Source organism: Melopsittacus undulatus, chromosome 2 (assembly GCF_012275295.1).
Source record: "Melopsittacus undulatus isolate bMelUnd1 chromosome 2, bMelUnd1.mat.Z, whole genome shotgun sequence".
In the NCBI taxonomy this organism is placed as follows: Eukaryota; Metazoa; Chordata; class Aves; order Psittaciformes; family Psittaculidae; genus Melopsittacus; species Melopsittacus undulatus.
The window spans coordinates 89,182,689-89,198,538 of record NC_047528.1 but is presented as its reverse complement, the minus strand read 5'-3'; the positions used below and the strand labels follow the sequence as shown (position 1 = coordinate 89,198,538).

The 15,850-nt window shown below is 40.4% G+C and overlaps 1 protein-coding gene across 1 annotated transcript in view; it reads left to right on the top strand.

Moving 5' to 3' along the window:
- The window catches only part of SLC37A1 (solute carrier family 37 member 1), a 38,098-nt gene extending 28,268 nt beyond the window's left edge, over positions 1–9,830 (top strand). The window contains exons 14-20 of the mRNA XM_034060072.1: positions 155–240; positions 872–920; positions 1,742–1,815; positions 3,325–3,403; positions 3,952–4,049; positions 6,386–6,438; positions 7,083–9,830. Coding sequence (XP_033915963.1) covers positions 155–240; positions 872–920; positions 1,742–1,815; positions 3,325–3,403; positions 3,952–4,049; positions 6,386–6,438; positions 7,083–7,098 — 455 coding nt within the window. The 3' untranslated portion in view covers positions 7,099–9,830. The remainder of the gene's footprint in view (positions 1–154; positions 241–871; positions 921–1,741; positions 1,816–3,324; positions 3,404–3,951; positions 4,050–6,385; positions 6,439–7,082) is intronic.
- Positions 9,831–15,850: the final 6,020 nt, after the last annotated feature.

The following is a 15,850-nucleotide window of genomic DNA, read 5'->3' as shown; positions in this document are numbered from 1 at the left end:
AAGTGTGAATTATATTGTCAGCCTAATGCTCTGTGCTGCTGTGCATTAAAAGTCATATCATGTTGTTTTAATCTGAGTTTCATTAAGTGTAATTGATGTCTTTTGTGTAAAACATGCACAGAGTGTTCTCCTCACACCCCCGTGTCTTTTTAAGGTGGAATTTTGGCAGGCCTGATTTCAGACAGGCTGGAGAAGAGGGCATCAACCTGCGGAATGATGTTATTGCTTGCAGCACCCACAGTAAGAATCTGCTCCTCTCTTACGTCTGTGGCTGAGACTTTGACAGCATTCCTTGGGAAGTTCTGCAGGCAGCATCTTCTAATTTGGATAATAGAGAGTTCAGGCCAGGTTAAGAGCCAGCATGAAAGTTGAGCTTGTGAACAATTATAGACATTGGGGCTGCCTTTATAAACAAGCAGAAAAGTCTCATGTTGTTGCTTGTTTATTGGAAAATTTCACTCATGTAAAATTTTGACGTTCAGTTCTTAGCCAGAATTTTAACTGCATAAAGGCAAAAATTTCTGTGCTGTAACTGTTGGAAAACTGGCATTTTTCTTTGATTCCTTTGTTATCAGTATTCTGTGCTGTGTTGCAGCTGGCAGTTTGAGAGTTTAAAATTGAGTAATCTCATAAAACATCCCTTTCTTCTGAAAGGACATGCTAGGGAATAAGAGCATACCCCTTGTCTCCCTTCTGTGTCCAATCAAACAGTCCTGCTGTGTATTTAGTAAAACCTAAAAATAACTTTCACATAATAACAACTAAGATATTTTGTAGTTAACATGGGGAAATGGGAAAACACGGGGAAAATGGGAAATTTAGATTACTCCATATGTTGGTGTTCAGCATGTTTGTTTTTTCATCTTTACAGTTGTACATGTTCTCTGCAGTCAGTAAAATGGGCCTTGAGGCTACCATAGGTGAGTATATTAAAATTATTTTCTGCCTGGCTTTCTGTGGAATTTTCATTTATGATCCTTTGGTCTTTTTTTTACTTATTTATTTCTTTTAATTTTGTCTTTTCCCTGAGAGGAGGAAGTTTGGAATCATATTCTCTAAACTTTGTCTTGCAGGCTTTTTAACAGGGTAAGGAAGGGCAGGCTAGGAAATGTGTAAAGGGTGGTACGGGAACAGTGATTTAATTAATACTATTAGCCTTCTTTCTGGAGCTGCCTGTGACAGCACAGGCTTTATTATATTTCCTATGCCAAATGTCAAAGGTGTTTAAAGACTACTTGAAGTACTTTTGATGGCAATGTTAACTTTACTTGGATAGGCTGAATTCACTTGTGGCTTTCTATCTGTTACCTCAAAACAGAAGTAACAGAAGTGCTGACAGTAGTGTCACCTGCCAAAAGGCCTTGTGAAGTTTTAGGGCCCTCTTGGTAGTGTACAAGCAGAGAACAGATTTACAGGTGGATCCCGTGAGGATCCCCTGCTCTTAGGGTCAGTTTGGTCAGATTTTCCCCTTTCTCTGACCTACTGTGATCAATAAAGTTCCTGGGAAGTGCCTTTTGACTCATCCCTATCTCACTGTATTTGAGAATTCACATCATGGGGTGAGCATTGAAGAGAGGTAGGAATGTACGCTGCTTTTCCTCCTTTCCCAATTCTATTATGGGATCAGGGGAGTCAAGGAAGGATTAAAGCATTTGAGAACTATAGGCTATGATGTCTCCTGTGTTACGGTTAACAGTCTTTCGGGCAACTTATATTTTCCATTTTTGTCAACTTGCAACAGTGATGCTGCTCATCAGTGGTGCCCTGGTGAATGGCCCTTATGCTCTCATCACCACTGCTGTTTCTGCTGATTTGGTGAGTTTGGCTTCCCCTCTGCTTCCAGTATAGCAGCTCTGGCCTCCATAGAGAGCCCTTTGACTTTTGCAGGTCATCAGTGAACAGGCTGCATTGTCCCAAAGCAGAGGGGTAGGATAGACAGTGCTGAACTCAGCCACTGAAATTGTTCTGGAGTTTGTGTGTTGGTGTGAATGAATTGTCATGCTTGTGAGAGGCTTCTAAATTATTCTTGCTTACTAATAAGGCAGACCAAATCTTGTAGATAGCAGCCCAAAGTCAATGTGAAGGCTACATGCAAAGCCAGGTCTCTGTACAAGTACCTTCTCCCATTTTATAATTTACATCATTAAAAGGGGGGAGGAGCTGTATCTATGTGAGAGTTGAGCTGGAGACTTAATTCCCATCAGTGCAAAAAGCTGTATCTGGCACATACCTTTACTTTTCTCCATGCTGCCTTCTTCCTTTTAGCGTACAGTTACTCTAGATACCAGCATTTCCAGCTGGGCCCAGTCAGTAAGTCACAAATGCCATGTGAAAACATTGACCCTGGTACCTTTCATTGGGTACACTTTGGAAGTTTGGTCTCAAAAGGTTTTGGCTCCTTAAGACACCAAGCAAAAGGGAAAAATCCCGTAACAACAAATGCTCTAAATATAAGAGAAGGAGCAGGATGGAAATCTTCAAACTTCCTCTGGAGCCCTGTCCTTGGCATGGGGGGCTTGGCAAGACAAAGGCAGCCACCATGCATTGCCAATTTTATCCTTAACCTTGTTGGAGGAGCCACTAGCTAGGAAGTGCAGCCTGACATGGCAAGATCCCTACATGGCCCTTGGGAAGAGGGTTGAAACTGCCAACCGAATGTCAACAATCAAACATCTGACACAAGCAAATATAAGTCAGTGATTACCTGACTAGATTCTCTTCAGTGTACTGGAGATAAAGGACTGTTTCTTATTAGCAGTTCTCCAAACTATTCAGTTTCTCTGTCTTTCTACTAAGTTACTCCCTTTATAAGTTATTCTGCTCTGAAGATCTGGCTTCTAAAATGGGAACTAAAAGCCTTCTTTTGACTCAAGAATTCTCTGAATTAGCATTTCAGTATATATCCATAATTCTGGTATTCCTGCTGCAGCAGTAGGGTTTTTCTTCTGTTTGTTTGGGTTGAGGAGTGTTTTGTTTTCTTTTTCCTTTGTTCCATGGGGCTTAGTGGGGAAGAGATGGCCCTGGAAACAGCCTTGAGGCATAATACAAAGCTGAAGTGCTGTCCTTTTTTGAATTCACGGTGTGCAGAACAGAAAGCTGCTTGGCTCCTGTGGTTTAAGTAACATGATTTAATAATGGAGAACACTGTAGACAGTAGGTAGTTGGGGTAGGAGGCTTGTTCAAGTAGAGATAAAAGGGTCTTATCTGGGATGTTTAAGGCATCTTCACAATGTACATCTAATGTGGATGGGTGTGAGTTAGATAATGTTGAAAAGACTTCAGAGTTCAGCTCAGGGTGGATCTAAGCAGACTTTGTCTCTTTAGGGTACCCATAAAAGCCTGAAAGGGAATGCAAGAGCCTTGTCCACAGTTACAGCAATCATCGATGGAACAGGATCTGTAGGTAAGCCAGAGCTGTAAGGTAGCCTGCCTTAGTTGTGGTAGGTTAAAACAAAGGATCTTTGAGAATGTGGGCTCTCTCCAGGATGCAGTACAGCTTTGGAAATGGGGACTAGAGCAAACTTAGTATTAAATCTCTCTAGTCCCTGAGGGAGGGGGGAAAGAAGAAAGAGAGCGGTAGACTGGGCACAGACAGCAAAAGTAAATACCACTGGGCTCCCTCTCAGATCAGGGATATTTTATTCTTTACCCTCTACACTGGTACGTGGAAGGGAAAATTGAGTAGGATTCAGCTTAATACTGAATAGTCATTTTGTTGAGCGGAATATAGGCATTTCTCAAAGTTCTAGTCTTCCACCTTCCCTTGCGGTAGGGTTTCCACTGGCTTGCAGCTTTACTAGTAATGTTTTGAGCTTTCTGTAACCTTTTAATACATAAGATAAATACTGAGTTAATTAGGTGGAGAAATTGATATTCTAACTCAGAATAACTAACTTTCAGCATAGAAATCTTATATTGCATCATTCTGACAGTATCAATATTATATTTTAGGTGCAGCTTTGGGGCCTCTCTTAGCTGGTCTTATTTCCCCATCTGGTTGGAACAACGTATTTTACATGCTCATGATGGCAGATGCATGTGCCTTGCTAGTAAGTCTAAAAATACTATTTAGCTGCCATGTATTTCCTTTGTGCTAAACTATCTTAAAATGCAAATTTTCCTTTTGCAGTTTCAATACTCCATTTAACAAGGAACTTCCAATTGTGTAGGAAATTTTCAATTAAAGAGTGAATTTGCTCATTTTGAAATTCTCATCTAATTTTAATCAAAAGTGTAGATTAGTTCTGATGCGCTTCAGTTGCAAGCAACTACACATCTGTTGATTGCTGGCTGAGCAGATTGCAGCAGGCATAATTGTAAGTAAACCTTCGTACACAGACCTAGAAGATGCATCCTATTCCACTCATAGAAGAATTACTTCCATTTTCTTTAGAGCTGGTTTAGCAAAGTAGTAACAAATACTTTGCTACATTGCTGTATCACCGAAATCACCACAATAATGAAGATGTTGAAAGTTAATACATCATATATTCCAGATGGGCTCTAAAACTGCTGTACTGGGTTTGATGGAAAACTGTCATCCTAACTTTTGACAGTCACCATGAGCAGATATTTAGGGAAAAGCATTGCAGCACACACATGGTGGCTTGGTACAAAACACATCCATTTTCCCTTTTTCTCCTGTATAATTGATAGGAAGATATGGAAAGTTGGTTGGGTTTTTTCCCCCACTTCTGGCTTGCTCTGTTTTGCTTGTAAAGACCCCAGAAGACACAATATGAGGCAAGGGAAGTCTTGCTGTAGCTTTGAAGCCGGTCTTGCTGCACCCCCCTGTAGGCTAGCCTGAAGGTTAAGTTTTTGTGTTTGCCACAGATTTCCCTGGCAAGTGTCTGTACAAGCTTTGTTCTGCAGTAGAGCAGAATGCTGCCATGACTACCTCAGGAATGTACTGAAGCGTCACCTGCTTATACTCTCCTTTTGAAGTCCTGGGTGGAAGTGCTCATTGAAAGGGCAAGGTGACTGTGAAAACACTTCAGAAGTACTCCTCCGTGCTGGCTGTGACCAGGCAAAGACCCATACCGGCACAATATTGCACTGAGCTTTGTTCTCCTTCAAAGGAGCTAATGCTGAGTGCATAAGACCACTCTTCTGACACAAGAAAAGCAGGAATTCTTGCTTTGAGTTACAAGTGAGTCTTTTTTGCTCCATTTGTGGTAAGCCCAAAATTTTAAAGTACATTTTTCCACATTTAAGATGTGAAATTTCTGGAAATTAAGTAAATAGATCAGGTAACAATAATAATTAAAAAGTTTAAAATTGGTAAGTTAATAATTAGGTAAGTTAATAATTAGGTAATTAAATAATGCGAAATATGTTGCCACTGGTAGTCAACAGCTCTGTAAATCATTGCTTGTGCTGTTTTCAGTATTAGGTATTCCATGCTTGCTCATGGAGTAAGGTTCGGGAGATTGTTGTAGTTTTCCCAAGGCGATTTAAAGCTCTGCTCTTTTTCATGTATAATTACGTATTAAAACCATGTTTTCTTTACAGCAACAGTTAAAATGCCTTTGTAAAGCTCTATTTTTGAGAGGCTTGGCTCTGTGCTGTTATAATAAATCCTGTGTTTTGTAACTCATGTTCGGTTTTTCCCACTCTTTGCAGTACAGCATATGGATGCCTGTGTTCAAACGTTATTTCTTCAAATGTATCTGAAGGGGCTTTGGCCTCTTCTGTGGTATTCAGTGCTGTCATTCTTGACCACTCCTATACCTCTGAATTGTAATATATGCAGGAGTGAAACTCTGAAGATAAGGAAACCTGTAACAGTGAGGAGCCCTGGAAGTTCTACTTCTGGCTTTAATGTGTATGGGAATCATAAAATTTTATTTCTAAAATCACTTTCCTGGGTACTATCTTAGTACAGCTTTTAAAGTGCGCTTGCAAGTCCTGATCCTGCAATTAAACGTGACGGACGTTATTCATCTTGACTAATTGTGTGATTAAAGCTTTTTCTACATAAAGTTATTTTTCAAAATAGCAGCTGAAACACCTTAATGCCCTAATACATGCTATGTTCTCAACTGTTTATCTGCCGTGTTCTCTTGAAGTCTTGGGTTCCCTCTGCTGGTTTCTTTACACATCTGCTGGTAAAGAAACTGGAAACCCACTGTTTTCTATGAAAAAATCGATCTCTTAGTTGTGAAAAGGAAATTATTTTCTGCTTGTTTTTTCATTGTAAAAACTCCTCTCCCAAACATTGAATGTTTGTAAATCCTCTAATTTTTTTTCTTAACCAAGTTCAACAGTTCAGGGTAATGTTTCAAATGAGGAACTCTTTGAATAACAGTGAATATCTTGTCCTGAAACTTAGTTTATTTGTGTATCTATATAGATACTAACACAGATGCCATGTTTGTTTTTACAGTTCTTACTCCGTCTTATTCAGAAGGAACTTCAGTGTAATGCAGATCATACCCTGTAAGTGTTATGCATGCCTGTTGCTCTTTAATAACAGTTTAATATGTTACTAAGACTTTGCCCCAAAACATATTACCAAGACTTTGCCCCATAATACCTAGATTTAGACTGAACTTGTTGAGGTTTCTGTATGTTTTAATTTTGTTTCAAAAGAATAACCTCAGTTTGTTTTCAACTAATGAACATTTTATTTTTAGTACATCTTATTTTGAAGAGTAGCTGAAAACACATCTCTGTCATGGCCTCTTGGTATAGTTTGGTTTTGCCCAAATGTGTAATCTTCCTGGGTTTCATCCTGGAGCATGCAGGTGGGGAATAAGGAGCTACTCAATTGCTTGTTCTGTGTTTAAGAGTAGTTTCATATGTAACTTTCTCCAAAGGTTCTTCTTAAAGGAAGGGGTGACTCTGAATTTACAGTGTTTTGAATTGAGGAAAACCAAAATCCACTGAATCAATGGGGTTACGCTTGCATACACAAAATCTAAATTCAGTCCCTTGGTTGTAATTTTGTAGAAGTAAAATGGTCAGGGAATAGAAAAATGCATGGCAAGGGGTGGATCCTGGGCTGGATACTGCATTTTTAAGTTAATGACTCTTAAGCCTCACATTTCAACTTTTCCTGCCTGGTTACTGCCCTTTTCCAGGTTTAAAGAACACTGAGCACCGCAACTAGATTTGGAATAAGGACTCATCAGTGATCAGAGCTCTTCCCTGAAAAACAAACTTCATGGAATGCATTATTCTGTATTGAAGAGATTCTGTTTGGTGAAGAACTTTGCACATTTACTGGAAGCAGTGTGAAAAATGCAGCTGGTGAATCCCTGAAGCTCTTATTTTTGCACATGAATAAGTACCTCAAGATGGCAACTATTCATCAGATGAAGAGACAGGAACTTTAGGAAGGTTTTAGCAGTGCGCCTCAACTGAGCCAAAGACAAATACCAAGTGCCTTTTTATTTCTTTTCATAGGATGTTTTTAATTAAAATGCCGAGCTATGTGTTTTCCAAAACCAAGTCAAACTGAGAGCATAAGGAAGTTGAAATCGTCACAGTCCAGCAGTGAAAAGTCCCAGTGTCAGTGAGCAAAGTATGTATCCCTTATGTCATCTCTTGCACATCAAGGGCATCGCTTTATAGAGGACAATAACAGCTGGTTATTAAGATGCACTGCTATTAGTATTTTGAAGCTGCTCAGACAATAACCTCACCATATGATTAGTTTTTAACTACAGTCCTACTTCTAATCCCAAGGACACCATCCAGCATTTTGGTAGGCAATTAAATGGAATTTACTCTTGTGGTGTGTTCTGCAGTTAGCAGTTTTCATAGACTCTCTGAATGGGTGTTAGTCCTCAATTAGGATTGTGCAAAAGAGTCTTAAGCAAGAAAAAGATTATGAGTGAGAATGTCCAGTGAGGGGGGGAGGCTGTAATAATTTTCAGGACATTATAAACTGGTTGTGCGAGCATCACATAATTGTTGTGCTGCTCCACTAGGCTGGGTTGAAATGAGAGGGTGTTCCACTAGGGTAGCAGAGAACTGTGAGATGTGATACTTGAGCTACAGGATTGATCATATGAGCTACTTTAGTGCCCGCTGCCCCCGTGATCACTGTTGGGTATTCCCTGATTTCAGTGTTGGTGTGTGCATGTGAATGTCATTGTCAGATCAGGGCCTTAATAACCAGAAATCTCTTTCAAGTAGCTAATTTCAAGTGGCTCAGAATTTCAGGTTTACAGCCAAGATATCAGAAAAGAAAAATTGCCTAGGTGGTAGGTTGTAAGAGAACATTTCAGTACCTAGTGTTACCCAGCGAATAGACAGTTTAATGTCTTCAGAATGTATCATTTCTTTGTATAGCTATCTCCTTTGCAAAACAGATGTTCCTGTGATTTATTTTTTTTTCTTAAGATGTACAAAGTAAAAAGGAGGGGGTTTTGTATGAGGCATTTATACTCAAATCATGAAGGCTAGGTAATTTAAATTGTATTATTCTTAACTGTATTTATTAAAGCTCTAAGCGCATGTCTTGTTCTGAACTATGCTCTCAGATTTTGTGAAACAATGTAGTAGTCTTTACACTTGATTAACAAAACAGCACGTTCTAAAATAGTCCCACAAAATATGGTAGAGAAATGTCTCATCAGCTGCTGGTGTTGTTCCATATGCTGGCACAACATTTGATTTCCAGGGCTGATTAGTAATTGTTCAGTCTTTGATGAGTTACTTCACTGGTTTGATTCAGCTCGTGCTTTGTGCTTGACTTGAACAGTGTGTTCATTTTTAACTCTTTTGTTGAAAACCAGGGAAAATCTCAGTCCCACAAAGACTTAAGGAAGGCACCAAGTCCTTACAAATGAATGCTGTATGCAGGCCCCAACCCTGCAGTTGCCTAAATGAATGGTTAACGTTAGATTTTCAGTAAGCCTGTTGAGACCAGTGGGGATTTTCAACATGTGAATTCATACATCTGTGCTACGTTTGGCCTTCAGGCTGTAGTTGAATATGACCAGACTTCTTCAGTAATGTTATTTGGAAGGACTTCCTATTGCAGTGGCATTGAACACTGCTCCTCACTTGGCTAGGCTGACCCCAGGGACTTATAGCCAGACTAGGGGACTGATGTTATCCTCTCATGGAGGGAAGAGTAACACTGCAACCCCAAAACAGTTGTATTGGCACAACTTCAGTGGCTGTGTGAGGAGGGAAGAATGGGGGACTTAAGCTGAAGGTACAAATCCCCTTCCTCCAAAAAAGGTATGTAGACCTTTATACTAGTTTATCAAAACAGTTTAAACTCTGCTGAACTCAGATGTTGAGAGGCCCCTGTGGGCTGAAGTCTTCGGTTAAAAAGCTTTCAGTTGTATCTAACAGTTACAGGTTGTAAAGGTATTTAACCGTGTCTTGGGTTTTACTTGTTGGGCTGCTGCTGTTATTTATTTATTTATTTGAATAGCTTTTGCACTGCAGTGACTTGTGTATGGGGTGATGACAGTGTTGGAGGTACTGAGCTGAGCCCTTTGTAGGCAGGAGTTAGGGCTCTTAGTGAGCCGATGTCTCTTTCTGTGCTAATGTACAGCATTTCAGTTCCTCCCAGCTATGAATTTGTTGGACAAAAGATAAAGATTTGCTTTTCTTTTTTAGCAACCCTAGAAGTCCCCTAAAAGTTGTGAATAAACCGTGTGGTTTGTTAGTATCTGGTGTCAATATCTGTTAATCTGGAAATGAACAAGACTTGGCAAAATTTTGTATGTAGAAATGTGAGTGACCAGTATGTAGAACGAAATTTAAGTATGACTGTAAGGTTTGGTGGTTTGGATTTTAATGCTGGCTATTGTGAATTTTATCCATTTACAGTCCTGTGTTGAATAAAACCAGATTCTACTTTAAAATGTGAAATGTTGATTACTTCATTTTACATCTCCATGAAGAAAAGATTCATATGGAAGGATGGATATTCGTGCTGGGACAGCACTCCCATCTCCTGTGAGGGTAATTAAAATGGTTCAGTAGGAGAACAAATTGGAACCTTCTGTTTTGAAAACAATGCCCTTGTCAACTTGAATATGTAATCTTTTATTCATTTTGTGGGATTGTGGCTTGTACACCATTAGTATTTCCAAAGAGCTGCATCAGATGGGTATACCCTACTTACTTATTTTGGTGTCATAGGGAAGTAGGACACTCACCTGAGTCAGGGACTAAGTCCAGCTCCCACAGCATAGTTTTAAGGTGATTTTTTTGTTGTTGTTGTCTGCTTTGCTTGCTCTTCAGTTTATATGGAATTGAAATTTAAAAGCTTCATCACTTCTCTCTAGCTCTCATAATCTTGAACATTTATTGTCTTTATTCTGTTACGTTTGATGGGGTTTGTGTGCATCTGACACTGCCTCTAGCAGAGATAGTGTCCAAACAATAGATGTGCCAGGGAAGAACTTCTTGGAAAGGAAAACAATTCCTAGTTACAAAAAAAACGTCTGAGGGTTTTGGACAGGATTTCTGATCAAAATGTGCCCATGGTGCCTCCCAGGAATAGGTAAATAATAGCTGGGGGATCTTCTAAAAGAAGGGAGACTTGGATCTGAGTTTCTGTTCTGCCTGATTCAGAGCAGAAGCCTCGAGCAGGGTACCGAGCACCCTGGCTGTTGCTGGACATACTGCAGTGGAGGTTTGTTGTGTGTAGGAATCATAGAATTATAGAATGGTTAGGGTTGGAAAGAACCTTAAGATCATCTAGGAAGGGTTTATAGGGTGGGAAAAAAGATTAATAGGTAGCAGGGAAAGTTTGAGACTTCTTCTGCCTGTAAGTGAAACTGCTAACTTATCCCATGCACTAAGATACACCTCCTCCTGTATGTTTTTCCAGTTAGAAAATTCCAGGCAGGATTCTGTCATCTGTTTCAGGAGATTATTACGTGTGTTTCTGGTATAATATGCTTAGAATAACAAAGGGAATCCTCCACCTTTCTTTGTGCCAGTGTCACACTTCCTCAGACTCTGGCTGACCTCATCATGCTTATACTTGGGTATCTGTTCAGTTGCTGCTGGTTTCTTCAGTGACTGATGTGTGAAGATGTTCATATGAGAAGTGCTGCTCAAAACTGGGTAGGTGTAAGTTGGTATAAATAAAAGCAGAGAATGTTTAGAGATGTTGGAAGCTGCTGGTCCTGATACAGAAGTAATTTGAGGAAAACTGTTTACAATCCCATCAAATGATGAGGCCCAGAATTTGTAATGATGGTGTTCTCTGGTCCAAATGAAATTTTATGGCCTGCAAATTTTTATATAAGAGGTTACATTGTATTATTTCATTATTTGTCCCAACTTCAGTGTTTATCTGATACAATGCTCTGACTGCTTGCCTACGTCACTTTCACCTTGCAGCAAGTCTGTTTTGGGTTTGTTTTGCTCTCTGCTAAACCAGCCATGCGATGGTACAGACTCTTCCTCCTGCCCTCATCTCGCAGCCTGCTGTGCCAGTGGAGGGACTGCATACAGTTCCCCAGGAGGTTTGTATCTCTGTGCTCTGGGGCTTTGGTAACCTTGAACTACATTTTCTGCTGTTCTGAGTTAAAAATCTGACTGTCATCCTTAGAGCTGGAGAGAGGGAAGGAGAGGGTTTAACTGCTGGTGTGCTGCAGCCTCAGGCCCACTGACTTTAACACCGCATTGTGTGTCTCACTGCCTCAAAAGTTTAATAAACTTTACTTGCTATAAAATGTTGGTTTTTCCCCTCTTTGTCTCCCTTCTTTTGGATAGTTTCCAGTTTGGAATAAGGAGAGAATTAGTTGACGTCGTAAGCTGGTGCTTGGCATTTATTTTTACTTTTTCCTCTGGGTTTCTCTTTTGAAGTATACCAGTTACCCTTCTGCAGCAGTGAGATTTCTGCATCAGCTCTGTAAACTGTGAATACAAGAGCCAAACTTTCTTTAGGCTTATTTACTGGCTCGTATCCTACATCAGGAAATCAGCTGTCAGAAATGTGCTGACAGTCTCTTTTGATGCTGTACTTACCTAGAGAATTTTTAAGGTTTTTCCTCCTTCCTCTTATAAAAGCAGCTGTGACAAATACTTAGCCACGTTTCCACAACAGTCCCTTTTATCCAGTTGGTTGTTTCAGGCAGAGGAGGACACTAAGCTGACTTCATGTGTAGTGCCATGTAAGTATAAACATTGGAAAGCTATTATAAGGCTGATGATACAGGTAATGCGTCTTGCTTAAATGGAATTGCAAAATCATTTCCTTCCTGGTTGGCTGATTACAGGCTTCACTCCCGGCTTTTCCAGCCATTCGGAAATAGAAGACAAGAGCTCTTTTCATGAATGTTTTATGCCACAGCTTCACAACTTAAGGGATTGTCTTTCTGGCTGCAAGTTGATATAGGTATTCTGTAGTATATAGTAAAGGTATATATACACACCCATAGAATATCCTTGCTTGTGGCTGTTAAATAGCTATACAGATGTGAATAAATACAAACAGGTCTGTCTTGTTTTATCTTCCCTCATTCTGAGAGATATGTCTGCATGTCACTGAGGCTTAAAAGAAATAAAATGGCAAAGGGAAGTAAAGTACCCATTAACTGAAGCCGACAGAAGGCTACGTACATCAAAAAAAAATAGCAAGGGCCTTTGTGTGTGAAAAAATTGCTATAGATTAAAAAAGGGAAATTCAAAGACAGAGATGGTTCAATTTTGGAAATGAAAGTGGAGGACATAAAGTGATGACGCATAATCAAAATGCAGGGTGTAACTGAGTTGCTACAGGAATGTGAATGTGGGATGGGATAATGGTAAAAATTGAAAAAAGGTAAAGCACAAAAGACTCAGTTGACTGGAAAACTGCAGAGAGAGGTGAAAACCTGGTGTTGTGATTAAAAAGTAAAGGGAAAGGAAGAGCCACCTTGCCCTGAAGGTGCTGTGTGCTGAGCAGTGTTTGCAGTGGGAACTGCAGGGGGCTGCTCTTCCCATCTGCCCCTGCTGTCACTGGGCTTGGCCTTGGGAGAGCCTAGGAACCCTAAGGGATGTATCCCATGGGGACAGGGCTGCTGTGGCTGGACTCGGAACTGTTCAGTTGCGGGATCACTTCCTACCTGTTATTTAGGTGCATGTAACCTGTCAGAAACCAGGTGCTTTGGCCTGAACAACTTTCCAGTTTTTCAGCTGCAGCAGGTTCATTTAAGGTTCATTTTTGTGCTCACATCTGTAGTTTTTACTTCTTTTTTTCTCTCCAGGAACCAGTTGGTTGCTGTCCTTGTAAGAAATACCTCTGGGGGTTGGGGTGACATCCTGCTTCAGTGCTGCAGCAACCCAGGGCTTCTGCAGGTCCCTGTGGAGCTGCTGTGGGACTTAAATCCAGTAGCATCCAGTTGGTTGGTTGCTTTTGGGCATCAGTGTGCTCCTTTGCTTGAGTGGTGGCAAGTTGGGTGCAGGGTTGGATGAGCAGTTACTATAAACCTGAGTGGGGCTGAAATTTTGCATGCTCTTCCCAGGCAAGGTGCCTGTGTGAAGCCCACTTTGAAGTACTTCCATCATCTTCAGATTATTGCAGCTACTTGAATCTGGGCTTGGTGTTAGAAGCAGCGCTTCAAAAAGAAATGTCTTAGAACCTGAATTACTCTGATATTTGCAGTTATTTACCATTGTACTGATCAGGTCTCCTGCTCTATTCACACTTACAGTGTGTTTTAAAAAACACAACTGAAAAAAGTACATATGTTTCTCATTTTTCCTTCCCTCAGAGGTTACTTTCTTGCATAAACCCAGACCTGAGCGTGTGAGTTTGCTCCCAGTATCATAGGATGTGGATTTTGTGTTTGCTAGAAAATTGGTTTTTGTGGCCTGCCATGTGTGGCAGAGTCTGTTTTTTCTGTTTGCTTTGCAAGGTAAAACCTTGGCAAGGTGGTATTAGATGAATTATAGCAGAGCAGGGTGAGATTAAGTTGATTAACCTTTCCCAACTGTGAGTGCTTTTGCAATTGTGCTCGCAGGCTGCAGTGAAAGCATAATACTTTCCAACCTTTATCCCTAGGAACTGATTCCCCTTTCACTTGTGTAGCTCAGGAGAAAGTTTTTGGAGAATCCAACAATTGTATTTAATTCCTTGCTGTTTTGAACACTGAAATTCTTTTTAGTTTATCTGGTACCTCAGTTTTTCTTGGGTTATTCAGAAACCAGCAGCAGCTTCTTGCATGGAGGCCAGAACTCGAAACAGCAGCCTGAGTTCATATATTAAATCAAGAAGGATACAGAAGTGTCTGTATATGCATACACACACACACACGTTTCAGCACAAATTGGGATGAAGTTGAGAGGGTTGGATTTCACTGCCCAGTTGGTGCTGGGAGTCAATAACTTCTGAGTTCTCACCTTCCCCTATTTTATAAAATGAAGGATAATTAGTATAGGCAGCCCATCATAGCCTAGTGACTGCAATGCAGGCAAAACTTTAGGAAGGAGTGGGTTTCTTATGGCTCTTCTGCCAAATACAGTAATGTTATTTCTGCTGCAGAGGACAGAGTATTGTATTTGAGTGTAAGTCACCCAATTTCTCCACAGGCCACGTGAGACATCAAGTATAGCAGGTTCTGAATCTATTCTTAAATTGCTCTGATCATCTGGTAGGGAACGGCAGAACATTGCATCTTTCTGTGTCAGAATCTACAGGTTTGGTTTTATACCAATAATGTAATAACAGATTCCATTTATTTTCTCTTTTAGAAGTCTTTATAAAGCTTCCTCCCCTTTTTCCTCTGGCTGCAGCTTTCCAGTTACATAAAAAGAAGAAAGCACATTAACAAAGAACAGAAGAAGTCACAGAAATGTATCAAAAGCAAATGTCTTTTCCCAAATAAAAGGAGCTGAAATGGTGTGCAGGGTCATCCACACTGGGCAGACCATCACCCCACCACACATGCTTGCATTCAGCTTAGCCCCAGCTCTTTCTTCTGAAAGTATAGAGCTGGCCATGTTAAGGGTTTGGAAGTAAGAAAGTCTGCTGGCTTGCTTGGCACTGAGGGGAATCCACCACCTCAGCTGGTCTGCATGTCTGCTTGCAAAGTGGTGCGGTTGCTGAAAGGAGAAACAGAGAGAAACCTTCTGCTTTCCTTGTTCTGATATTTAGAATATTGGTTCTCAAAATAGGCATCACCAGCCCAGAAAGAGCTGAGCTGACTGACATATCCAGGGTGCAGGCAGAGAAGCCTAAGAATGTGTGTTTTAGGGCTGGTATCTGTATTAAAGCTACACCGGACAGATTAACTTCCTATGTGTTTCTGTCAGGCAAATAGTGTGACTCTAAACTTACCCCAGATTTCAGCTAATAATTTTTTTGGGGGGATGAAATCCCTCTCCAGCCAAACACCTAGGAATGGTGAATGGATGAAATCCCCTGGACATCTGAAGCAGAACTAACACATCTTGTTCTCAGAACAATATTCACTGTCATTTGAAATGAGACCTCTTGGTAGAAAGGTTACAGACAATGTAAATCATACAGTAACAGGGAAAACAAAGCTCCTATATTTGCCTGTAATAAAATAATGCATCTGTTGAAGCAGCATCTAAATGACATTTCTGTGTGTCATCAGAAAGGAAGTGCTATTCTTAAATAGAGACTGGTTCCTATACACAGTTTTTTCAGCCTTCCTAGGCTGAGCAGTCAAACTGGATGATTAGCAGCTCTGGTATGTTCACCTTTTACATCCCTGTAAAAAATTAGGAACTACATTCTTTGTCATTTTTATTGTCTCTATTTTTAAGTCATAGTTGAAATTATCTGTGTAAATGGGTCCTGCTGAGAACAAGCAACAGCCACCAACCTGGTGATAAACTGTCTTGCTAGTCTCATTTTTTAGGTGAAAAAGTTGATCTAGTAAGCACCTGAGTGCTGTGTGACTTTCCAACAAGTTCA